This window comes from Buceros rhinoceros, unplaced genomic scaffold (assembly GCF_000710305.1).
Source record: "Buceros rhinoceros silvestris isolate BGI_N320 unplaced genomic scaffold, ASM71030v1 scaffold4986, whole genome shotgun sequence".
Classification (NCBI taxonomy): Eukaryota; Metazoa; Chordata; class Aves; order Bucerotiformes; family Bucerotidae; genus Buceros; species Buceros rhinoceros.
Genome location: NW_010418014.1, coordinates 32,314 through 59,435, shown reverse-complemented (window position 1 = coordinate 59,435; position 27,122 = coordinate 32,314). Strand labels below are relative to the sequence as shown.

Sequence of the window (27,122 nt, the reverse complement as noted above, 5' to 3'; positions counted from 1 at the left end):
CCTGGTTTTAATTTTGGAAATTCCCTGATACACAGCATCATCTTCACGCTTAGCATAGATGCACGAAGCTTTGTTTGAGTCCTTGAAGGTTTAAGTATTAATACTTGCTGACAACCTGACTGAAAGGAGGGTGATTGTTCTGATCTGAATGAATGGTTTCAAATGAGACCATGACACATTTTGTAGAGTGATAGATGAAATAATAACAAAGAAACTAGCATCAGTTTCATTTAAGAGAAGAGCCACTCCAAACCTCCAAGGAAGCGTCCTTTGTCACGGGGGCTTTGAATATATCTAGATGGTCTTTATTTCAAGAAGACAGTATAAAAAATTGTGACTGATTCCATTGCATCCCAGTGAAACAAAAGCTTTTGGAGTAAAAATATGAAGGCTAAAACATGTGACATTCAACCAGCATGCTCAGGAACTAAAGCAGAAGATCCCAAGGCATGTTAGTCGTGGTGGTGGGTACTTGCGCTGCTTTAGAGCAGTCGCTGGGGGCGGATCCTGCCCATCTGTGTGAAGATGCCTACTGTTAAGAGAAGTGGGAAAATAATGAGGGTCTGAGGCTTGCTCCACCTGCAGAAGAGAAGGTTTTGAGGAGTCACCTAGAGGAGGTTAGAACAGAGACAAGGTCTTCACAGCAGTGCATGGCAGGATGAGAGACAAGAAGCAGAAGCTGAAATGAAAGATTCAGACTGAGTAAAAGGAAAATCTTCACACTGAGGACATGCAGGCAGTGGAGCAGGTTGTCCAGGGAGGTTGGGTGGTCTTCATCCTCAGAGGTTTCAAGACCAGGCTGAGCAACTTGGTCTGATCTCACAGCTGAGTCTGGTTTCAGTAGGGTTTGAACTAGAGACCTCTGAGCTCTCAGCCTGAATCACCCCACGATCCTATGATACGAAGTGCCCGGTTCAGACACTTATGAAGCATTAACACCCAACCAGGCAAAACTGGTGACCTTACCCATCAGGGTGAACCCCAACAGACAAGGTGGGAATCCTTCCACCAACTTTAAGTACTTGGGATGTGGACATCTGATTTGGGTAAATAGACTCCCTTTCTCATCAGCAACTATAAAGAGGCATGACACAAATCATACATGCTAAAGAGATTGCACAATCTGCACCCTAATTTCCCAATCTCTTCATTGATCACCAGCCCTCAGAAAATGTCCAGAGTTAAATATAATGAATTCCACCCACAGCTGCCTTCACACACATTAAGCCCTCAGTTGAGGACAATGCCAGCACATCTGAAAGCAGACAGTTATGAATTATGAGCTCCTCAGAATTTTACACAGATGAGCAGATCATTACAAAAGCACCTCCTAATTTACCAGATTGCTTCCTTCCAGTGCCTGCTACAGGCTCTTGGTGCTGGTGACTCGATGCCTGGTTAGACATAGATCCCAGCACCTGGGGCTGCAACACCACTGGTTATCCCCAGGGTTGCCATTTGCAATGCAGGGTACCCACGGAAGCTGAAACTCCAAGCCTTTGGCTTAAAACATATTTTTAGCCTGAAAACTGGCCCTCTCAGAGGCAATATCTGAGCATTATATGAAGTTGTTCCCGGTTTGCTTATCGTCACTGCTAAATGCCCCCAAGCTGGTGGGAATTACCTGTGATTTAAGACGTAAATGAGATGCCATTTTATATTCACCTCTGATAGGACAGCTACAGTTTAAGCTATTTTCCGTGGGAACTTATATGCACTTTGGAAAAGCAGCCAGTGAAGCGTCTGTAGTTGGCTGCCAAAGAATGGGAACACCAAGGCAGTACCATAAAATTGCTATCAGCCCAGAAAGCCAAACATATCCTGGGCTACATCAAAAGAAGCGTGGCCAGCAGGTCAAGGGAGGTGATCCTGCCGCTCTGTTCCTCTCTGGTGAGACCTCTCCTTGAGTACTGTGTCCAGCTCTAGAGCCCTCCGCACAGCAAAGACATGAACCTGTTGGAGCGGGTCCAGAGGAGGGCCACAAAGATGATGAGAGGGATGGAGCACCTCTGCCATGGGGACAGGCCGGGAGAGTTGGGTTTGTTCAGCCTGGAGAAGAGAAGGCTGCAGGCAGACCTTATTGCTGCCTTCCAGTACTTAACGGGGCCTTCTAAGAAAGATGGGGACAGTCTTTTTAGCAGGACCTGTTGCGACAGGACAAAGGGTGATGCTTTTAAACTCAAAGAGGGGAAAATCAAACCAGAGATAAGGAAGAAATCTTTTACAGTGAGGGTGGTGATAGACTGGCCCAGGTTGCCCAGAGAGATGGTAGATGCCCCATTCCTGGAAACATTCCAGGTCAAGTTGGACCTTGGGGCTCTGAGCAACGCGATCTAGCTGAAGGTGTCCCTGCTCACCGCAGGGTGGTTGGACTAGATGACCTTTGAAGGTCCTTTCCAACCCAAAGCATTCTATGATTCTATACTGTTAGTGGAGAGCATAACTCAGCATAGCACCTGAATACGTGTGTTAAATCCAGACTGACTGGCAGGGGCTGGTGATTTGCAGACTGTACTTGGAGAATGCTGACTTTAGGTCCACAATGTCTTCTGCACCCGACCTGCCCTTGATTTAGGCCTGGAAGAAAAGCTGTCTTAATTCTCATGTATTCAAACAATTTTTCATTGATCAAAACTATTCTTCCTTTGGTGCAATCATTTGCCTGCCACAGAAGAGCTGCAGTTTGCATAAATCGCATCTTTCAAGCACTCCCCAAGACTAACTATGTTGTTACCCATATACAATGCACACCTTAAAAATTGGCTACCTGTTAATAAAAGCATTTCTTACCATGATTATCCATATTCGGAATTTAAATTCATTATTGAATCGATATATGGACACTGACATTTTGTGACTGCTGTATTTTTTTAGGATCAGTGTCCACTTCAGATGTTTCTAAGGGACTCAAACTGTGACGGGTGATTTTGTCCTTTAGATAGCTTTTCTGAAGAGTTTTTAACGAAGTGGATCCAAGAGCAGATACCAATCATACAGGCTGGTTTTGTTTTTTTCCCTTCTAGTCACTTTCAGGATTTTGGCAATCAGATTTTTTGCAACTTTTAATCAATAACATGCTCTGAATAGCTGTCGCAACTCTAAATTTAGGCTCACGCACGTATCAGCTGGGAATTCTGCAGCATACGGCAGCCCAAGAAACGTCATTTACATGAGAGCAGATGAGTGAAGTGTTTGCTGTTTTTTGAACTTAATATTGATTAATTTGCCTTGGGATTTACCAAGTGATAACTGAAGCAATTTCTTTCTTTCCAGTAAGTTATTTAAGTTTTTAAATGAAATGAGTTTTTTACTGTAATGTATTTTTATTATATTAGTGTCTAACAATCTAATTTGTATGAGGCAGTCTGTAAACATGTAGCAAGAAAGAATCCCAGCTCTGGAAAGCTTTATTAAGGAAGGCAGACGAAAGGCAGTAGAGGAACAGACGTGCAAAACTGTGAGGTAATTTGTCAGGTTTGGTGGCAAAATAAGACTTGGACCTCTGTCTCTTGAGTGCTGTCCTCACACGTTCAGCCACTGGCTCATTAACTCCTCTACAAATACTTTTGCATTAATTTTTGGGTCCATTCCCAGAAAATACTGTGTGGTCCACCCAACTCAGCTGAACTCACTTGATGCTGGGGACAATCAAGTCCTTAAGAGACTGGATTTGGTGTGTCCAAATGCATTGTGTCATCCAAATCTATGCTCTGCATGAGGTATTCACTAGCAGTAGAAACAGCAATGTAAAACAGCGCTACTCTTATGGAGACCACAGAGAAAAGACCTCGTGTCCACTGCTGACAATGTTTTCACTGGTTTTCTAATATATTTAGAATTGAGTTTTAGTCTCTCTCTCTCTATATATATGTATATGTGTGTATCTTAATAATTTGAATCCATGTTTCTTTGAGAAGCATTATTCGTTCTTTTCTAAAAATACAGCCTTGTTCCTCCCAATAAGAATCATGTCTGCAGGCTATGAAAGGTCACTTTGCTGCTTCTTTCTCTTCCACAGGCTTGTTGTATGTTGGCTTTAGCGCCTGTATGTTTGGCCTCTACAGCTTTATGCCAGTGGTCATAAAGAAAACCAGTGCTACTGCCGTCAACCTCTCCCTACTCACGGCTGACCTGTACAGCCTCTTCTGTGGATTATTCCTCTTCCACTATAAGGTATGTGGAAATGAGAGATGTATTTGGGTAATAGCAGTATGCCTGAAGAAACGTCGGTGTAGAACAATGAAACAAAAGAAGCCTACAAGCCTTGTTAAATCTATGCAGTCAAAGTGAAGGGTTTTCTTAGATTTCAGGCTTCCCACACCAAAACAAATTTTATTCTATGATTTCCAGTTTTTAAAGAGAGATTTCTGGATCCTGTTGTTACGTGTTTCAAGATCTGAGTACCTGTTGTTATGTGTTTCAAGATCTGAGTACCTGTTCATCGGCAACTGTATCACTAATTTCATTTTGCTTATCAGAGGTAACTTGCAGCTACTGTGACCAGACCCAGAGTGGCAGTATGAAGGGAAAGACTCATCCAAAAATTCCATAGATTTTTGCTTGGGAGCAAGGTCGTTTCATTCATCCTGATTCTGAATGTATAACTTGTAATTGTCCATGAATTACACCTTTCTTGTCAGACAAACCAATGTCTTGCCTGTTAGTGTAAATGCCAAAATGTATAACAAATTCATGTTGAAGTTAAACTTTTACCGCTCAGGTTCCTCTCATATTTAAAGCGTTGTGTTGTACAGGCACACAATTGGTCTCCAATTACAAGGAATGGCACTCCTTTGTTCACAAGTATCCCCCACAGTCTCCATCGTATGAAAGCAGCATCAGGGTGATGGAGGCAATTGCTTTGTAACATCATTTATTCATAAGAGGGATGTTATTTGATAGCAAAAATGGTGTCCCAGAGAAGCGTTAGGTAAATGCAAGCCTCAAAATTCTGAGTAGCTAAGTAACTAAATCCAGTTTTGTGATACGAATGGTACCTCAATAAATCTGAAAGTTCAAGGCTTCAGAGCCTGACACAACATTGGTTTTTGCTATAGCTTTTTATTTTGGTTTTACATCTTTAAGAATTTTGCAGACAGAAGAAAAGCAAAATAGAAACAAAAATTTGACTGAGAACACAGTGTAGAGGTTGTCTGCTGGTTCACAGGCAAAATACCTTTACTGATGTATACTCGTAGCAAAATACATTTACTGGTGTCAGTCCAGTGTTTCCAAGAAAAATAGCTCTGTGACACAGTAAAAGACAAATTTAATTCTGAAAACGTTGTTGGTGGTCTTCTAGAAATAACAAACTCTGTTAGAGAGACTCAAAAGGTAGCAGGGGTTGGACAGGTTTGTGCTCAGCGTTGCTCAAACAAAAAGGCAATTTTGCAAATGCAAACCTTAAACTTTAGGGGCTCGAAAGGCAGAAGGTGCATAAAAGGTTTCAGTCCTTCTCTATGTCTGATTGTTGGGTACATTAGCAGAGCCAGCAAGGCAGAAATTTCAACCTCATTGACACCCTGTCTTTCTACAGCAAGTGCACGTCAGCTCTCGGCCAAAATGGCACCTTGGCCTCGCTTTAAGACCTGTATTGAAAAAGTGCTGAAGAAGAGCATCTGTCCTGATAAACTGGTTGAGTTCCACCTCTGAAGGAGCTGGTGGTCCCCTCTGCCCCTTACTCATCTGATTAGAAATCTGAAAATCTTATGATCCTGCACTTAACTGTATAGAATCACAGAATCACATGGAATCATATGGCTGGAAGAGACCTTTAAGATCACGTCCAACCATTCACCCAGCACTTCCAGGATCCCTAAACCATGTCCCTCAGTGCCTTATCTACACGTCTTTGGAGCACTTCCAGGGATGGGGACCCCACCGCCTCCCTGTGCAGCCTGCAGTCTTCTTCATAAACTCTCATCAAACTTATTTCAGCAGCAAGTTTTTTTACCTCCATTGCTTTCCTTGGGAGCCTATTTCAGAACATCACTAGGCCAACTCTTGCATTCTTATTTCCAGCGTAAAATTACTTTTTTTGGTACACCTGTTTTTCTGCCAGGGGTATCCCTTAGCATGAAGAATGCCCCTGGCTCCTTAGCATTTTACTCCATTGGTACATGAACAAAGAGCATCCTCTCTCAGCCCCTAGTTCACTAGAGCGAGCCCTTCTCTGCACCTCATCAGGTTGGATTTCATCCTTCCCAAGATAGTCACTGAACTCAAGAAGCAGGAAAGCCACCCCCACCCCCCCTTCAGCACCTGGTGCAATGCTCTTGTCTTCTCCGGGAAGCCTGTTAGCCCGTAGATAGTAAGCCTGTATTTACATTTTTCATCACTGCTTTTCCTTTGTGGTTTGTACTCATCCTGCAATGCATATAATTCATGTGTGTCTCTCCTTTGTTCTTCTCAGCCAAAGCGCTGATGAGGAGAAGACCTTTGTCAGGACTTTGTGGAAGGGCCTTTACCTGAAATGTAGTATCAACTTCCTGAGCTTTCAGTGCCTCCTCTCATACCCTTCAAACTTAGATGGCAGAGGAGATTTGAAAAGAGAAGCTATATTCAGAGATCATCTAGATTTAAAAGTGCACTTAGTTATGTGGTTAATTCCTTAGTTACCGTGTTTGTATCCTTAGTCAGATCATCACTTCCTTTTCTTTCTTGTTTACTGTCAGCCATCATTTTATATGAGGAAGTAGAACTGTGAAATGTGTGACTTGCACTCAATAACGAAGTCCAATCTATTAACATTAAATGATCTAAATTAATTCCCCTCCTCAGACTGTGTACTCTTGCTTGTTTTCTAGTTTCTAAAAAGCTGTTTCATTCCCAGCCCAGCTGTACGTCTCCTTCAGATGCGCAGCTCCTTCCGCTTACTGCAGCACTGGCCAATGGGCGCAGCCCCGCTTCACCAGGAAGCGAATGGTTTTATGCTGAATTAGGATCAACTGAGCGGTTTAGTGCCCCTTGCAGAATATAATTTTATGAGAGTTTCAAGAAGCAGTTATGAGTTTTCCCTGTGCTGCTATTTTTATCACCAGGCAGGTTTATTGCACCCATAGCAGTAAATCTGTGAAAATCCATGGAAAACGCAGAAAATTAGTTTAACTGGGCTTTAGAGCCTCTGAAACCCAGCTGAGGAGAAGATTGCATTGGAAGTGTTTTGATTCGTTAGCATTTCATTTTTTTGTAATACGGACTTGCAACATCATGACATGCAGGACAGGGAGTTTATAAACCGCGGCATTTATATTCTTAGCCCCTCTGCAGATATCTGAGTAGCACATTGAGCAGTTCCCAGGCCCATGGAAGCTGGAAACGCAGCATGTTAACTTGACACAGCTCTGGTCATACCCTTGCAGTTCAAGATGTTAATTGGTCAAGGTGTTATTGTATTAAAATGCAATGACTTATGACTTCGGGATAGATGACTAGATTGCAGCGTGTCATTCTTACAATCATCTGCATCCCCCAAAGAAAAGCCTTCTTTTTAGTTCTTCTGTAATCAGTAATTGATCCCAAATATTCCAGTGGATGGGAGATGTGTCTGGCCTCTTTGGTGGCCATGCCACAGCATTTAAGTATACAACCCTGTATCTTAAATACTTTTTTTAAAATTCTCATGATATTGATATATTTTACAAAATTTTGATATTCAAAACTTTCCTAGCTATCTGCTCTCATTTCATCTTCTTCTTAAGCACAATCAATTTGAAAAACAAAGCCCATCAGAGTCCTAAAACTTAAGATGATGATGTTCATGTAGATGATGATGATTATTATGTTACCCTGTACTATCACATTCATCTTCACCTCTTGTCTTTGAAACTCATCTTTTGCTTTGAGCTTTGCCTTGATTTCTTGGTTTCTGTGAACTTCAGTGTTTCCAGGAGTGCTAAAGCCAGCCTGAATAAGGCTCTTTCCCACCCCACACAGGCAGGAGGAGTCCACAGTGCCCCCTCCACCTGCCCTGGTGTTGGTAACGAGCCTGTGCAGCAAAACGGGGGGTTGTGTTGCTGGTTGGGTTTCACCCATGCTTTCTGTGTGTACGCATGATGGTAAACAGCTTTAGAACCAGACAGGGGGAAGTGATAGAAACATGAGAAATGCTGTGTAGGGGGTGTCTGGGCATAGCATGGAGGAAATGTAGTGTTCTGAGTAACAAGACTGTCCTTGCCCTGTCAGAGACTGTCAAAGCCGTTCTTCCTCATCGATACTCTGACACCAGTGGTGGTGGGAAATTCAGGGCCGGCTCTCTGGGTGGACGGCATTGGAACTTCTGTGTAACTTAAGTTGTTTTTTGCCGAGGAGGTGTTGGTTTTTACATTTTAGTCTCAGCCTTAGCTGTATTTTTATGTGAATTTGTAAAATTGTTGCTCTTTTGCAAGCCTTTGTTGTGCTTTAGTCATTCAAAGCAAACTGGGTTCTCACTAAATAATCTAAGCAGTTTATTTGATATTTTCCACCAGCTAGAGCATGCATACTGATTGTGTTCTGCACCAGCAGGTCGGGTCACGCCGTATTATATCATTAACTAGCAAGCCAAACACGATCAATTGTACTCTGCTTTGGCAAATTCATTCATTATTTTATCCAAGAGGCAGCTATAAAAATTCAGGATTTCTGAATATAGGAGCAATTTCCAAATGTAGAAAATGCACATATTTCATCACAAATCAAGGAAGTCATACATCTTGATTTAGAATGGTGGACAGTATCTGTGACAAAGGACTTGGCTAAGCGGATAAACATGATACTCAAAACCTTTCAGCACCAGAAATGTGAAATGATGCTGGCTGAAACCTCACTGGCTGATACTTACTGGTGCTTCTAATGACTGAAGTCACTAGTACTGACTTCTCAGTGCTAATTCCAGCAGCAGAGTCCTCTTGATGGAGTGTCTTGATGACACCCATCAAGAAACAAGCTGTGAAGGAGACTGAGTTTTAACATAAAGGAGAAGGGAGGGTCCAAGTTGAGAGCAATAGGTTCCAATTTCATTTTTGCCAGCACGGATCCGAAGCAACGCCCGTGGACTGAGGGTTTACGTAGCCTTCACTTAGACGAAAATTTGACCCTTACTGGAAACAAAGGAGAAGAATTAGGAACCTCCATTAAAAGCATGTACTTTACCATCCTGATCCAAATCACTGAAGCCAGTATGAGCTTTTCTGCTGGCTTCAGTTCATTTCCCTAAATTAGCAAAGTCTGCCACTCAAGGAATATCTTTAAAAAAAAAAAAATCACAGTTTCATGACTGTGGAGATAAAGACCGTGCCTTATTGTGACTCTCTATGCTTCAGACAGTCTTGGTTTTTGTTAGTAAAGGATGGATATGTCTGTGGTTTGGGAGCAGCAGGTAGAATTGCCTTGGTTTGGGGGAGGATTGGTTGTTTATTAGTTTGATTTTTACTTGGTAGCCATCCATAAACACCTAGGAGTCATCTGACCAAGCTGAGAAAATAGTTCAAATTATGATCTCACTTTTTTTTTTTAATTAACCTATCTGCAGGTATAAGCTGAAGTCAATAAGGTCCTTCGCTGTGCTTGCACTTGTTAGGGGACCGGCACCTACATATTTTAAACCCTGCCAGTGGTGGTGTCAGTGGAGCATCATTATTTCTTGTAGAGTAGGCAGTGCAGGCTCAACAAGTGTTTTTCACTCCGTTACTCAGTCACATGCTTTTGCATATTTTCCTGATGAAATTGGATATACAAGCCATTGACCCGTGAACTCTCTGTTTGAATGGAATTTAATCTCACAGGGCCTTTATCCTGGTGATGGCTTCTAAGCCTTCGATAATAACGAGGAGAAATCATATTACTAGTTAATTCTTCATGCCATTGGTAATGTGCAGAAGCCTACGTGCACGTTTCCCTTTCTTTTCCAGAATACTAAATTTCTTACAGTGAGACTTGCTCTCAGCTGCCCTGTTCCCATGAAGCTGTACTGCCTTTCACTGAAGCAGCATTTTAAAAGCTTCTTTTCCACATTTGTTTCAGTCTATCTATTTACTATTTATTCGAATTTCTTCCTCTAAATTATAATCAATTAGAAGATAGTTAGGCTTCTATATTTGAAGAGTTACCTTGAGGTGGAAAGAAGTTAGTTTTGTCTTTGGTTCACACTTTAATGGATATTCCTGTGACAGAAAGGGCTGCATCCAGTCGTCCGTTGTCTGAGGGTGCAGGATGCCACACAATAAAAAGCTATGAAGTAAAATGACAAAAAAGAGTAGAAACTGGAGAATGAAATGACTCCCACCAAGATGTTGCACAGTCAGACAGTAGATGTTTAACCACACAGCACAGATATGGCAGCTTTGTGAAAATACTGCACTGTTAAAAGGGTATCTCTTCCTTTCACAGTCTTATCTTGCAATAGATTCATAAGTTGCAAAGCATGAGTAGTGAAACGTGGATACTCTCTGCTTTGGAGCTGTCAAAAAGAGCGTAGACAATGCGGCATGCATATTGCAGAAGTTATGATGAAAGCTTCAATTTCACTAGCTCATCAGAAATGTCAAGTTTGGTAGGTTCTTTTCAGGGATTTTAGCTTGGGGGTTTTTTTGTTGTTTGTTTGTTTTGGGTTTGTTTTTTTTTTCTCACATTTAAAGACTGTTCACCACAGAACTTGTTTTCAGAATGCTCCCAAGGAAACATCAGCGGGCATTTCTGTTGTTTTGCCCGCTTATCTAAGAGGTTGTAGTGACACACATTTTCCAACATTCTCAGGCAGGTATTCTAAGACTGGAAGAACTTAGTCTCAAGAAAACATGAGTTACGCAGCTGGTGGATTTTGGAAGGCAGAGAACAAATCCCAGTTCTGCATTAGGCAACTCAGAACCCCAAGAAGGATCTTTGAAGGCTTCCAGGCATCTGCCACAGAGATAATCCTGGCAGCTGCAGTCAGCAGTTGCCAGAGGTTCTGGCAAGCATACTTTGTTTTAGAAACAACAGCTCTAGGTGTTTCCTAAGAGAAGCAAATGAAGGATTTCTGTCCTCAAAAGAGCTTCACTTTCTCTTTTGCATCTGAGTTTAGGATTTTTTTTCTTTTCTATAATTACAGAGCAATAGTTTGGTTACCAAGCCAGGAAGTAGTTCATAATTACAGCAAGAGAACAGCCAGGTGTTGATCTGCCTACCTATGCATGGCTTTATATTCTCTTAACTATGTAATTTAGTTTTCTTAATATTCTTAGTGAACACCTGGTTAACGGGGTTTACTGACAACAGCTCTGTCCTGCACCACCCTCTTCCACATCTGCTTGTCAACATGTAGTATGGGTTTGGGATTTTTGTATCAATGATTAGATGGTCATAATATTTGTTTTCTTTCTCCATTTCTCTCCCATTTTTATTGCATGTAACCTTTGAGTCAAATCTTTTTATGTCTCAGCATCACATCTTCCTGCACAGCTTCAGTGTTAAAACAGTAAAAGATTTGTTTGCAATTTCAAAAGAGCTTTTCAACCCGACGCATTTATACTCTTTTTAAATGTGTGAGAGTAAATTTTCATTTGTATAAAAGGTGTTTGAGGCCAGTGGAAACTCATGTAATCACTGAACAGAACCAATTCCAGTGTGAGGTAAGAGTCGTTTATACTGACGATCCAACCAGTCAGGAAAAAAAAGCACCACGATGTGACTGAGTTCTGCCTTTGGTCACATAGCAAATCGCGTCAATTAAAAAGAATATAAGTATTAACTGAAGTAAACAAATGTGTAAAATCGGCCTGTTCCCAGACCGTCACCAGACAAGGAAAGGGGACAGTATCTCTGCCTATGTAATCTACTGAAATTGATGGTCAAACTTGCTTGCAATGAACCACTGAAGTGCTCTGACCTTCAAGGCACTGGAAAAGTGGATTACTTGCCTTAGAGTGGGAAGTTGTTATTTTTCCGACAAAATCATGAATAAGGGCTTTAAGTGACAGCATAAAACATCTACGTTTCGTCTATTTTTTTTTATACCAAATGAAGAGGAACTACAGGGTTGTAGGGTTCCAGCAATGACATTTCTCTACACAGATGTTGTTATGCTGAAGGTTGATATTGCTTTCAGTTATTACAAAATACCCTTTCAAGTGTAGCTGTAACTACGGAGGGTTTTGATCAGTTCAAGAGGGCCAAACAGAGCTTTTAGCTGCTCCAAAGCCTTGACACAGAGTAAGGGTGTGTCTGCTAACAAGGTAGTGAATGTGCAAATGCTAAAAGATGTTTATTGTATGAAGCATAGCTTTGAATTCTGATGGACTGAGAGGGACTATGGTACCTCAGCATACATAAATTAATCTATAAATGCACACATAGGAAAGGAGAATTATTAGAGCTAAAGACATAGGAACATAGGGGTAGAAACTGAGAATGCATAAATTTGGAATAGAAATTAGGAGGACTTTTGGCCTCTCATAGCAGAGAGGTCAGGTCTTGCATGAGGACAGGGAGTGTTTGCTAGATGGAATATGTGATCTGACTGTACGCAGTAATGAGGGGTTCATGCAACATATTCCTTGTTTCTTGGGGTAGGAGTGCTCCCCATTTGTATGGCTGAGAGAAAAGAACAACATTCCAGGAGAGCAGCACTGCAGGACTGTATTATTAGATTCAGCAGAAAAATATAAACAAGGGATCCAAAATGAATCAGTTGTTGTAACCTTGGTTTTGAGCACACTGAACACAATTAGCCTCAATATACAGCAAGAGAGAATCAGCAGACAGCAGACAGCTGCTACGGTACTAAACATTTACACACAGAATCAGAACGACACATGGCAACTGGCAGCTGATAGAGCAAACGAGCACAGAACACTGAAAGGTAAAAGTGAGGAGGGGAACATTAGAAGTGTTTCTGTTGTGCTCCTCTGTTTTGAATTGAGAACATTTAAAAGGATAACTGCTTTACCACTGTCTTGCCAAGTGATTGTTATAAAATAACCAGAAGAGAAGCCCCCTTATCCCACAGTAAGGATGCCCACAGGAAATTAGAGCAGTGTAATATAAGTGTTTTAACTTCACATAAAAATCTCTATCCAATATAGATAAGATGCAAATAGATTGCTGGTCTCATTCTACCTTCCACTTTTTAATTATCTGCTGGTAACGCAGGGGTTTTGCCTCTGATGGCAGAGGCAAAAGAAGGGGAAGAGGAGAGAAAGCAGCATTCCCATCTCTCCCAGCACCCAGGAAAGGAAGATAAACCATTTCACACAAATCTTTTACCCTAACAGGCATGTACTTAGAAAGGACGGCCTATTATGAAATTTTTCTGATGATACCATTTTAGATGCATGAAATCGTGCAACATTCTGCAAAACCGGTATTTGTCTTAGAGCTGCCTACATCAGCCCTGGAGATATTTCCCCAGTAGTTCACGTGGATGAGTTTTATTGGCTTGAATGCAGCCTGGAAAACTCACAGAAGCCCTTCTGGTGTCATCTGAGTTTTACAAAATCCTGTGTTTCACTGTCGGTGGCTGCCCCAGTTTCGGTTGATAACAAAGATGTATCGTCACCTGCCTAGATCTTAGTTCTGCAGTCCATTTGGCAAGATGTGTACATATTCTAGGAACTACTCTGCCCGTAACTCCCAGCAGAGATCACTGATCAGCCAAAGCCATGTCTTAATCTCTCACTCCTGAAGATAAACAGAAGATAAAATGATTGAGGCTAAACGAGCACATCATTCTCCCAATAAAGAGCAGGGCAGACCCTGAATCCCAAAGGGACATCTTCCTTGCAGGCTGGAACAAAAATAATTGGCAATAGTTTGAGAGATGAATTTGGCCAGATCCTTGTGTGTCTGAGCTGAGGGAGTCACCAGAGACCACTATGAGCTATGACGAGGACGCTGGCTCCCACTCCTGTCAACAAAGTAGAACGTCTGTAATATGCAGCTACACAAGTGGAAGCACTGGTGAATTCATAGCTCTCAGAGCCTTCTTGGTACTGCTGCGGGCTGGAGAGTGTGTGTGCATCCCACTGCGCTTGGTCACGGTGAGCTTCGTTTGCTATATTGGAAGCAAAAATAGAAAGCAGTGTGAAAAGAAGCTCAATCTCTTGATCAATTCGCCAAACCGAGTGGAAATGTCTGTTTGCTATATAAAAGATAATGAGAGAAACTTGGTTTTAACTTCTTTCACTCAGCCCGCTCAGGTGCTCATGTGTGAAATTACCCAGGGGAGAGACATGAGTCGGTGCAGGAACCCCCGTTGGCCTTAGCTTTGATGGGCTGTGCAAACTGAAGTAGTTCAGGAAACAGAGAGAGGATCATCAGACTGCACAGACCCGCTGACTGGAGTAAGATGGGGGTGGGAACTGCCTGTCTGGAGAGCATGGAGGTTGTCAACAGAAATACAGAATTACGTAATGAATTCTACCTGGTAATGTGCATTTTTGCCCCCCCTTCATCCTTGCGATTCTGAGGAGATCACTTCTTCCTGAAGTTTCAAAGCAGAATTAGCAGACCTGATTTCTCATTCATTTTCATCGAACTATGGCGAGTTTCTAGACAAGGTAAGGGAAAGGGTAGTTATTCCACTTCAGACTTTATCACTAAGTACGTGAAACAGGCCAATTCTAAATTTTTAGTTAGTCCTGTAACAAAATATTCCTTTTTAAAGACTTAAAGGCACAGTTGGGTTGCCATAGGCTAGGAGCTTGGCTTCGTATTACCTACCAAGAGATTCCGCCCACGGCCGCTGTTGTGAAATACAAACGGAAGTGGAGCACCACAGCTCCAACAGTCTGCTCCAGTGCACTATTTCCAGTTCAATGGACCGAGTAAAAAAGTTTCCATTTCCATAACCCTTGTAATAGTGGTCATGATCATTTTCGTGATAGCTGAGTGGAAAACCAAAATTAGCACATCGTTGAGTTTCTTTGTCTTTGTGGGCTTTTCTGCAGACTCACATCTGTCTCGTTTTGTCACTTTGGATATTGTTTTGCCCTCGTGTCAGTGGTAACGTGGATGTGGACATCTGTGACAGTCAGAACTATTTGTCTGCTGCAGTCAGTGAGTGCAGGGTTTCCTCGCTGTCATACAGCGATGGTGTGCTCGCGTTCTCCACACCCGGGCATGAATTTACTGCCTGCTGAGCAGTTTTTCTTTTTTTCTTCTACTGTTAGTGTCCTGTCACTGTTCCAGATGATGAAATCAGATGCACTGTTTGCTCCTCATTGAGAAGTTTCTTTTGCCCTTTTCAAGTGGATGAACATAAGGATCTCAGGTGGAAATATTAGCAGGCTTTTAGCCACAATGGTTTAGCAACATATGAAGGACAAGTTTTGCATGGAGAGGTAATAAGAAGTAGAGGATAAGAGCTAGTGGGGAGGATATTTTGAAAGGTTTAATAGTTCATTCTGGATTTTTAAAAATCTTCAGTTTCCAGATGCCTTTATGTCCTCCTTCTTTATTTTAGAAATCTTGTGATGTATTCCCAAAGTGTGTAATTTTGATTCACTTGGAACAAAAATACTGAATATAAACTAAATTTCAAATGAGTTTTGTGAATTTCGTCCACGATTGTATGTCGCACTGTTGTAAGGTATTTCATTTCTTTTAAAAAAGGCAAACACTGCAGACATGTTTGGATTCTGTTCTTTTTTAATGTGAAAGACTTTGTGTGGACAGCAGAAAGTCACCTTGTCTATTTTCTGTGGTCAGCTAGACCCCACTGCTGTGGTGGTTTTCTGGCGGGGTTCTGCAGTAGCACACACCCGAGTGAGGAGTGAGCCCCTGCTCCTGCAGCTAAGCCATGAGGTGCCATTAGGGCTTCTGCTGAGCCTGGCTGGGCGATTGCATTCAAGCATAGGGTCACTAAGGAGCGTCCCTTGGATGAATACCAGAAACATCCACTCTCCCAGAATTAGTACGGGTTTTGATAGACTGAGCAAATCTTGTTATGCATGTAATCTCATTTCATTTGTCTAGGTTTTGCTTGATGTTTATCTTCAAATTGACAGGCACATAAAATGTGCTTTTTATACGCTGAAAGTTAATGGTAGTTTAGTATAAGCTATTTTCACCGCAGGTACTATATAATGAATAGAGAAGACATGTGTTTCATGCTTTTCTAATTTTTTAATGTTTGCCAATATCCTTGTCTGTTCTGTACTGAACACTTTCAGCTGGGAAAGCATTTATAGACACCCAGGTGTCAGAGCGGAGCAGCTGTGATGAGATCTGAAGGGCTGATTTAACTATCTGATTTGCTACTCAGTAAGTTTTGGCAGATGCCTTTCATGACCGTGATGAAATCTGAAATGTTATTGTAACTAAGACACTTAGCTTTTCCCTGCAAAGGTCTCTCTCTGCCTTCTCCTCCGATGGTGATATCCGTATTTCCCTTTTTATTCTGTAAACCCATCTTTATTCAGTAAACATCTGTTGCTATTTCTTTTACATGGGTAAGAAACTGAGGATCATCTGAAATATTTGATTCACAACAAATTCACAGGCTGAAAATCAATATCTCAGGACTCAAGTTAGATCATTGATCACAAAGTCATCTGGTCTCTCAATAAACTACATGATAAGCAAACTTCAATGCATATGTACCTCTATATGTAGATACAAAATCTATAGTAAAATTATTTTACGATATAGAAATGAGTTAATTTTTTGGTTGCTTGCTCTAAAGTGTGTGACACCCATTAGCTAGTCTGAGTCAAACAATTTCTGACTGTGTTACTCTTTGACCAGCTTATAGTGATCCCGTTTAGCCTGGAGGGAAGTGGGATTTGGAGAGATGTACAAATCTAGGTATTTTAAATACATTTTTTCATAGAGGAAATATGTTTCTGTAGAAAGTGAGAGAGAAGTCAGAAAAATGAAGCACAGTATCATTCTCAAGTAGCTCTTTAGGCAAAGAGAGGAATTACACACTTCCTGAAAGCCTGCAGTTTGGTACTTCAGGTGTGTTGAGGGTAGCAATGGAAAACAATCTTCTCTCACTTCATTTCTTAGAAATAGCTTTTTCTGCTGGTTTTAAATGTGTCTCTTGCTCTCTATTAATAGTGAATCTCAGCAGGTGAAGTCTGCAGGTCAAGATAAAAAAAACTCCAAAACCTGCATGTAGACATAGCAGTAGAGTGTGCCTGGAAATCCAGGCTTCAGCAGAATAGGAAGATATCAGCCAGAGTCTGGGGAACACAGTACAGTGAACAGCGGATTTTGTGTCTGATGAACTAAGTCTGCGCCCTCCCATCTCACTGCTGGATTCGCTGCTGGTTTAATAGGAGGAAAATACCCGTTGATTTCAATGGGCTTTGCCTCAATCTGCCAGAGTCTTGACCGAACCCAGAGATTTCTTATATATATACAGTTTATATTCCTATGTTAACCTTACTAACAACCCTTCAGTGCTGCAGAGAGCTGCTGCAGAAAACAGTTCAGCCTCAATCTTAACTTCTTTCTAAGGAAGGAAAGGATGGAATTGTTACAGGGCGGTCTGGATCCAGGTCTCTTTTTGCGCTAGCTGTGCAAAGATACCAAAGACAAATGATTCACAAGCCCACTGGCAGGAAGCCCCTGAGAGAGGAATGAGAGGTATGGCTGTGAGGAGGGGGGACATGGTAGAGCTGGAGCCATGAACTAAAATGAAAGTGAATTGGTTTTGGCTGAGCAGTTCCTAGAGCAAGAAAAAGGGCACATTTAGCTGCTGGAAGCCCCACAGATTCTTCACAGCAGGACACAAGGCAATCGCAAATCTGGTTGGCACTCTAGTTATACAGTGCAACAAGCCAGCTGGCTGTCTGGGGTGAGAAATTCAGGCATAAGGTGGGAAGGAGGGACAGTGGGAAACTAGGAAACTAGTTCCTGGCTTGGGAAACTAGATGCATTTGGCTCGTGAGTTCTGCTTCGGCTTAGTCAAGTCCACTGCTGCTAAGCAATAGCCAAATTCAAATGCAAAGAGAAATGGAGAAGTGCTGAGAGCAACACTGAACTGGAAATGGGGTGGGGGGCGGGGTGGCAGGGAGGAAATCAACTGGAAAATGCTTTGAAATAATTGACTTGGGTTTGAGTGCCACATGGGGGAGATCTAAGCCTGAACAGTCCTTGAAGAGCTGTGTCACATGGGGGAATCCCTCAGCAGATGCAGGGTGAGGTTTAACACCATCTTTGCAGGTGGTGGGACAGTTGTATGATTGCATCAAATCATACTGCCAGGTGATATGTGAAGACCTGGTGACATTCCTGGAAAAAAAGTCGTTAACAGCTGATAAAAAGCAGAACTCTTCCTCCGCTGTAATCCTTCTGACACCCTTTAAGCTTCCCTCATTATGGTGCTTTCCCTCTAAAGCACACACGCTAGCTGTGGGAAACAAAACCACACAGCCCCGTGGGTTATATGCTCAAAGCTTTCAAAGATACTGTGGATTCTGTAAAAAAGCCAAATGCTTCCTCAGGTGGGAGGTTGGACACAGGTTCTGTAGGTCTTTTAAATGATAACAGACTAACGATGCTACAGAGTTAGCTTAAGTAAAATTTGCTTTCACTCTAACGATCATTTTTTTAAATTGAAAAAGCAGAGTTGCTAAAAAGCTGCTGCTTAAATAATATAATGCAGTCTATCCATTTTGTGCTGTGCCGAAGGAAACCAACTGGGCATCCTTCAAAACACCATAGTCAGTCAGGATTAAAACCAGACTTGCAGGCGCCTTTATGTAAAATAACAAAGTACCTCATGAAGCAGCTAATAACGGGTGTCTAAGTACGGATCCCCGACAGTTGTGGAATACAGGTGCTTTTTAAAGTCACCCTGCATTTGTCCTTCATGGCTTCTCACACCCAGCATGCAAGAAGAAATAACTCGTAGTCTAGGATTGGAAGAGTATGGTCTTAAAGCCGTCCTTGTGCCCCCCATAGCAGGAACTCAGTATCTAAAGCGAGTATCCAATGGTCTGTGCTTTTGAAACCCTGCCTTCACCTTTGCCTTTGTCTGCAAGGACTAACGTATTGCCAAAAAGGTTATTTGTGTTCTATGTTTAGTCCAGGCACACTTAGTCTGGATATCTCGGAAAATTCAGACTGCCCTCTGATGCAGTGGAGCTGTGTGCCAAAATATGTGTGCCTGAGCTTTCGGTTAACTGTTCCCCAGATGTACTTTCAAACCTCTTGAGGTCAACCCACAGCATGTTTCACAGCTGAAGTTTGCCCTGTCCAAACTCACATTAAATCTTCTAGCGTCTGCTTTCTGCTTACAAGCAAGAGAAGCTGCAGGTGGGCTCTTTAAGTGCCTTTGTTAAAAAATGTATTATTTTTCATGTATGTATGCTTCAAATGCCTATTGAAATGTTTATCTAAATATATGTTTGTGTTACCAACAGCATGTTATACTTCACAGACGTGGTTTAGTTGTAATTAACTTCAGATTTGTCCTCTACCTGTCAGACTGTAGATGGTACCACCCCACACTGGAGCCAGAGAAACGTGGACTCAGAGAAGTAGCTGACTTGTCTAAAAGCATGACAAAATCAGCTTTGGATCTGTGACCAGAACCCAGCTTTCCCAAGTCCCACCTGATCAGTACTTAATGTGCCTGGGCCGTGGGAAGGCACCAGGTTGTTGGTTATGGAAGACAGGGGAGTTGATGGGAGCAAGGCAACTTTCAAAGATGCGTTCCCATAAAAAGTCGATATCCCAGTGACAGGGTGTTGGTTCTGTGCTGCGTGTGCCAAAATGAAGGTCTGTGCCTGCCCCTGTCTGCGGGTCTTCATGAGCTCGGCGTCACTGGTACTGTGTCTAATGACTCTACTCTTGTCTCTGCTTAGTTTTCAGGACTATACTTGTTGTCATTCTTCACTATCCTTGTTGGGCTGGTGCTCTACTCCTCCACATCCACCTACGTAGCCCAGGATCCTCGGGTGTACAAGCAGTTTCGAAACCCTTCAGGACCTGTTGTAGACCTGCCAGCCACCGGCCAGCTGGAGCCTTCAGTAACATACACCAGCCTGGGGCAGGAGACAGAAGAGGAGCCTCACGTTAGAGTCGCTTAAAGCCAGGGCGGTCACCTACTGATGATTCAGTGGAGCTCGTATATCCATTATCTCTGTATTGTATGTAGAGAAAGGTATTTACCAGGTGCAGTTACACTGGTGAGCTGCAAGGTAGCAAATAAGGAAAGCTCATAAAAATACAAATTAATTGTTCCAGAGTGTTCGGTGCAAGAAGATGCCAGTCCCTCCTTTACGATATGAGAAGCATGTTTGCAATACAAACTGCTGTATACAAATCACTTGATGTCAAACTACCTGTGAAAGATAGTCAATATATAAGCTGAAATTACAAAAAGAAAAGTCATAGAAGGGTGGTTTTGCACCCACTGAGCACTGTTATGCCTAAGCCACACCAGTTGTGGACAAGCCGCCTTTTTACAGCACATACACTTGTGCAGTCACTGTTGATTTCTCTCTAACATCTGTTTGCACAGAATAGGTGGGTTACTCGTGGTGGCAACACCCAGACACATTTTTGCTAGCACCTGGGATTTGGTGAGGGAAAGATGCTGAATTCGGCTGTGCTATCTGTCTAGTTGCCCTTCGTAGGTAATCTGTTCCACGAATCCACAGAAGGGACAACTTACAATATCCACCTCTATTCTAGGAATAGGTATAAAGCGAGCGTTTTAGCCTTTCTATATTTGCAGAAGTGAAGTACTCAAGCATTGACCTCTCTGTGATCCATGGCAGATTTCCTAGCAGGTGAGGTTCTGCATCAGGTGATAGGGAGTTAGTTGCTCTGTAGTTGTGACTTAACACAGATTTCTTACTTTTTAAATTTTAATCTGTAAAAAGAAAAACACATTTTCTAGTTTCCTATGTATCGTACCTCTCCATGGTAAGATGACATCTCATGTGGATCAGGGCACTTATTTTACTCAGTGCATCGAGGGTGCCTTCTGCTGTTCCAGTTCGCTCAGTCTCCTGTGGTTCGTTATTGTAACGATAGCTATTCAGAAATGTGTCAGGTTTTCACCAAAACCCACAAATTGTAAAATTCAGGAAGAAGAAGCAAGACTGGACCATCTGTTGGTGTTGCTGCCGTAGCGCAAAGGCATCCATACCCGCAGGGTGCAGCCAATTATTTTTCGATAACTACAAAACCAGCAGAAGAATTCAGCAGTTTTCTTACATTCCTGGGGACATGTGAAAATAGTAAGGGTGTGCTCCAGAACTGGACTTCTGCTCCAGGAGCCTTGTCAGAACAGGGGAAATCTGAGTCAACACCATGAAAAATCCATCTCTGCCTCTGTGTTTGCTCTTCTGAGAGCCCCGTAACAGGAAATCATTATTTCAACATCCATCATCTATTTTTAATTTTAAATTAAGGAAGGAGAGACGATCTTACATCTAAAAGACAGGAGAGGGATCCAGGAGAGCTTGGTTTTATTCACAGATAGGCTACATCTCTGTGTGATCCTTGGGCATGACTTACCTTCTGTGTGGCTGAGTTTCCCCATCTGTATATATGGGAAGAATGATATTTTACCTACCTCACAGGGGTGCTGTGGGACCAAGTTGTTTTAGAATGCTTCAGGATCTTCAAAAGGAAGGTGTTTGAGAAGAACGCAGTAGTGCTGCATTTGAAAATGGGGTTTACTGCAGGGTTGATGAATGTCTTGCTTGTGGGCATAGCAGGTGAATTTGATTTGAATGTTATTCTGCCGAAGAAGTCTGTCTCGAAAATGGAGGGCTTCATGTTTGAAAAATACAACTTACCTATTTCTATTTAAAAGAGAAAAAAAAATCAATCTGTACTCTGGAGATTAGAAAGGCCACACAGTTCAGCCAAGCAGGATGAATTTCTGCTGAGGTAACATTCATTTTTTTATAGTCCTGTCCTGCTCTAATATAGAAGGGACTGGGAGAAGTATATATGCATAATAGACGTGAAGTGGCAAATGCCAAACTGCTAGCGAACAGCAGAAGTAGATTGGATCTTATTCTGGCTGTGGAGGAGGAGAAGAGGCAATTTCTGTCCCACTGAGTTTGTTTAGGCTGCAGCTGAGGGAGGGGTCTGCAGTATTGCCAAGCCATGCCCAAAACCAGCCCCAAACCTTCAGTTAAGATGGCTTGGTTTTAAACTCGTAACTAATGTATGAATTTTTTTTCTCCCTGCCTTCTGTTTATTTAATCTTTTTTAGCATTCGTGTTTCTAAGCTTTTTGCCTTAATCCATTGAGGATTTAAAAAAAAAAAAAATTCCCACGGAGAAACAGAGTCCAAATTCTGAGGATATTAATAAACCACACGAGAAAGATTACTGACACTTCAGGGTAAAGTCTGTGGGGTGGAAGTCCAGGTGGAAAGCACATGGTGGGGTGAAGCCCCATGCACAGGGGCCAGCAGGTGTCCTCGGGTCAAGCCCTGAGAGAGCTTTGAATTGAGGCGGGTTTCATACGTTCCCCAGGAGCAGGAGCTCTGGTTACAACCACATTGGTGGGCACCTGTCGTCTCGGTCTTTTTTGCTACCTTTTATACCAATTAAATACCTTTCTCTGAACATTAGTCCCTGTGTTGGTCTGAGAACCTTGAGGATTGCTTGCGTGAGTGGTTGTTTCATGTTTACAGTTCCTTCCTTTTGCATAATTGTTTTGGTTAATTTCTTTATTAGTATTTATTTTTAAGCCAAATGTTTGTAGTCCTTCCACCTCCCCCTCCTCATTTCTCTGACACTAACTTGTAGATGTTTGTTAGAGTCTTCTCAGAAACAGCTGAGCAGGAGGCATCTCCCAGCCAGGCCACTGGGCTGGGAGTCTCTGCTTACAAGGGTTTGCGATCCACGAGCGGCTGAGAGGTGCCATCTGAAGAAATTTTTACGGGCTATTTTAAAAGGCTCTGTTGAATAGAAATAGGTTATGAGTGTTCTGGTGTGCACTCTGCACCCAGCCACCATCCCCTGTGCTGCCGGCACAGGAGGAGTTTGGTGTGCAAAGTGGGGCTGTTTCACTGCATCTCCCGCTCAACAAGGTGGATGTTTGGATTAGCACCAGCGTGCGAGTGCTGGATGGACCTCAGAGGAGAACAGTAGTCTACCTTCACAAGTAACTGCGCCGACTGAAAAACTGAGGTCTAGGGAAGGAAAACATTATTCTACCTGCTTGTTTTCTGCGGTTCGAGCCCTCAGTACGCACCAGCAGAGGTTCAGCTATCTCAGCGGCAGCTACTCTCCGTGTTGCGTAGGACGTCTCTAGCTCTGTATAGCTCCTTGCCTGAACAAACTGAAACTCCGTTATACTGCTGGCCCTGAGCAGCCCTTAGCAAGACTGATGTTATTTTCTGCTGCTGGATGAAAACATTCACTGGGAGACAGACCTTGTCTTTGTTCCAGCTATAAAGTTTTGAAACACACGACGATAGACCAAGCAATTGAAAATTTTGCACCACTGTGTCATAAGAAAAAGTTTCAATGTATAGTGTAGAGATTGCTAACTTGTGCTATTAACATTTTGACGAGCGTGTAGTATCGTTTTCTTTCCTTTTTTTTTTAAACCATTTAGTATTCCTGAGCTAGCTACAAATATAAATTTTACCCCATGGGTAGGATTTTATTCTTAAATGCCATAACAAAGCACACTAATCTTGACACCGCAGAGGGAAATACAAACCAAAACCAAGCAGACAAAATCCCAGCCCCAAATCCTGCATTGTAAAGCTGAACAAACCTTTCTCCATTTTGATATTTGCATGCACCTATATGGACTGGCTGTGGCAATGTAATGCCTGTATAATGTTTTCAAATAAAACGAATAAATGCTTTATGAAAGCGGGGTTATCAGTTTCCTTGCCTGTTTCTTTTCTGCTTTCTTAGCCTTAAACGATTTTTCTGAAGTGTGTATCTTGACTGCAGGGAGTATTTTTTCACTGTGCTGAGGACTTCTTTTCCTGTGAGGTGGTTAATCTACAACCCTTCCAAGGTGTCTAAGCATAGGTGATGTTTGGCACCCTCGGGCATCTTGGCTGGCCCCCAGCTGCTGCTCCAGAAGGATAAAGGGTCTCCTGTGCACCCTCTGTCTTAATCTGCCATTCCCCTATGGCTACCTCATGTATCCTGATATTCGTTGCCCTCTATGGACACAAAAGAATTCCCCCACTGCCTTCCAGAAATTATTAATCAATCTAGAATTAATCTGGGGGAATGCACATGTGCGATGTTGAAGGACTTATCTGGCAAAGGTTACTGAGTGTCTGTAGCTGCCTTGCCGAGCCCTCCCGGCTGCTCTGCTCTGCTCTGCACCGCAGCACTATTCACCGCAGAGTACTGATACAGGAAAACAAAGGATAGAGACAAAAATTGGACATCAAGAGGAAAATGCGTGTCCTGAGGAGCAGCATTGGGGAAAGAAAGAAAATGAGATTTTGGCTCATTTAAAGTCAGCATGGGAAGAAAGGAAAGGAAGGTGTGTGAGAGCAAGAGATTTTGTGTACGTGTGTTCACCTCTGATTGTGTTTGACAGTATATGCATCTGTCCATCTCCCTTTGCTTGATGTCTCCACAGGAAACTTCACATCAGTAGTTCTCACATACTTCACTGGTGAGAGTGAAAAATGGGAATGGAGACTGGTGAGATCATTTCCACCTTCCCTCTGCACCGTAACTGCATGGAGCCCCAGACATTACAAAACCAGCAATGCTGCTCCAGGGTGATGGTTCATGTCTCAATTTTCCAGTGCGTGTTTCCTAAGCTATCAAGAGCTCCAGAAACTGAGTTAGTGTATGTGGCTTGTCATGCTGACAGTTGAGTTGTATTTTCCTCCAAATCTGCTCAAGAGCCTCTCTGGCGTTACAAAAACCTCCTTTCACTGCCTGGCTAGAATTCAGCCTGGGTGCTTGAGTCATATGAATAGTAATTGCTTGGAATGACTCTAAAAACAGATCATAAATAAGCATTAATGGATCTTTCTGTGCTTGAATCAAACATGTTTCAACACTGAAGGATGCTCAATCAGCTTAAACGTACCAGTCTCCCTTTGTTTTTGTTTATTTAGAAATAGGTCTCCAAAATACTACAAAGCCAAAGCCGAATGTTTAACAGCAATATGCTGTGGCACACATTATGCTTTCTACAGTCATAAAAGTTGTTTTCTTAAGTCTGCACCACAATTCAAGATAAAAATATGCAAAAAAATACGCAAAAGGGAACACCTCGGCTTGTGCAGCCATAGACTGCTGGAATTGCGAAGCGCGTTGGAATAACAATTGCAAATTGGGTACCGAACACCAACAATGCAGCAGTGATGATAGTATTAGAGCAAGAGCATTGACTGTGTCATCGTCCTCCTCCAATCTGAAGTGCAGGGAGATGCACTGTGATACTTATTGATAAAATTTCCTTCTGTATGGAGGACATTAATTCCGTAGGGCTGAAATCACTAATCGGTGATTAGTCACAGGCTGGCAGGAGACAAAAACCCACAAACTGACCACAAAAAGCCATTTGTAACCCTCAGACATCGTAACTGGCATTGCAGTCAGTATTTCAGTTTCAGTAAAAGGCCTACAGTGTCTCTTCACACCGCATTGCTGGCGGGGTGGCACAGAGCAGCCTCCACAGCCTTGGCACACACCATGGGTGCCCCGTGGTCCCATGAGGTCATTCCACAAGGTGCAGGGAGGATCTGCTGTGCTGCCTCTCGCTGGCATTTCCCTTGGCAAGAAGGACCCCTGCTACCACTGCGACTTTACAGCAACCAGGCAGAGGAAATAAAATAGGTTCAAAGTAAATCTTGAGTCTGGAAGTGAAAAGTCAGTGCTCTGTGCAGCCCTGTCTGCCTGCATTAGCAGAGGAGGTATTTCTTTTTTTTTTTTTTTTTTTTTTTTTTCCCTTGGGTTTTCCTTTAAATGACTGGAAAGCTAGTGAATCCAGAGGGGGGGTTTTTTTTTTTTTTTTTTTTTTTTTTTTGTTACCCTAGGTGTTCCATTTTTAATTGAAAATAATGCACTGAGTTCCTGTGGTATTCATGAGGTCAGAATTTGCCTCTTTATGCATAGTCTAATGTTGCAGGTTCTCTTTAAGAATGCAGATATTGTCATTCCCATATGCCGTATGAATATTTGTAAATTCAGACTAGATGAAGCTGATTTTATTGGATTTATACATTTCATTCTACTTAGATTCTGATCCAAAACCTTGATCTATAGTTGACTTTTTTGTGACTCCTTATTATGCACAATGCCCTCAGGCAATTGCCTGGTGCTACCCTGATCTTAATAATGCGTTATTAATTCCTTACTGCCAAATACATTATTTATATTAACTATTGCATTTTATTCCCCATGTCTTGATTGCAGTGGACTCATCCAATTTTAACATAACTGCAAAATCTTCTCCTCCTTCCCCTGTCAAATATGTACATGCTTGTCTAGAGCAAAATATTAGATTTACTATGGACTTTTTTTCTCTTCAAGATCTTACAAAAGCAGAGATAGATAACGAACATGTGCTGAGTTCACAAAATCATTGAGCACCGAAATGCTAGACAGTTCAACTACAACACTGGAGACATTTTGCATAGAGAAGAGCGACTCTGATAGTTGGTGGGCTTGGATTTTTACAGATGCAGGAGGCAGCAATGCTTGTGAGCTGACGTTTTGTGAGGTCATCATATTTAACTTCACACTGCCTGGCGTAGCCAGCATCACAGAATCACAGAATCATCTGGTTGGAAGAGACCTTTAAGATCATCGAGTCCAACCATTCACCCATCACTGCCAGGGTCCCTACGCCATTTTCCTCGGCAAGGCAAGTCTGGCTTTTTGCCAGATCCGTAATAAACTAGCAGTCAGCGTTTGCATATTCCTAAAATTACTGCTTGCCTAAATGAAATTCCTAAGTGAGAAGGGGGAAGGGAACAGACTAATCACAACAATAATCTGAAGAGTCTCATTATGTGACTCCCTGTGAGCGTTGGCTTGAATTATCTAATGTAGTTCTTGGCATTAAACAGATTTGCAGATGCTAGATAGGTCGCACATGTATGCAAGCATTGGAGTAGAATTCATACATCTTTATGTCCCCATACTTCCTCTGTTAGCCTATGCTGCAACTTCAGCAAAAAGAGAGTACCCACGAAACAGGATGAAAAATTTCTTCGTTTGAAACTGTTGCCGTTAAGATCTTCC

General features: G+C 42.3%; 1 protein-coding gene across 1 annotated transcript in view; it reads left to right on the top strand.

Moving 5' to 3' along the window:
- Positions 1–20,999, top strand: part of SLC35F1 (solute carrier family 35, member F1) — a gene marked incomplete at its 5' end in the record, with an annotated part of 98,516 nt that extends 77,517 nt beyond the window's left edge. Inside the window, 2 exons of the mRNA XM_010138366.1 lie at positions 4,019–4,173; positions 19,773–20,999. Of these exons, the coding sequence (XP_010136668.1) occupies positions 4,019–4,173; positions 19,773–19,997 (380 nt within the window). The remainder of the gene's footprint in view (positions 1–4,018; positions 4,174–19,772) is intronic.
- Between the last annotated feature and the right edge of the window lie 6,123 nt (positions 21,000–27,122).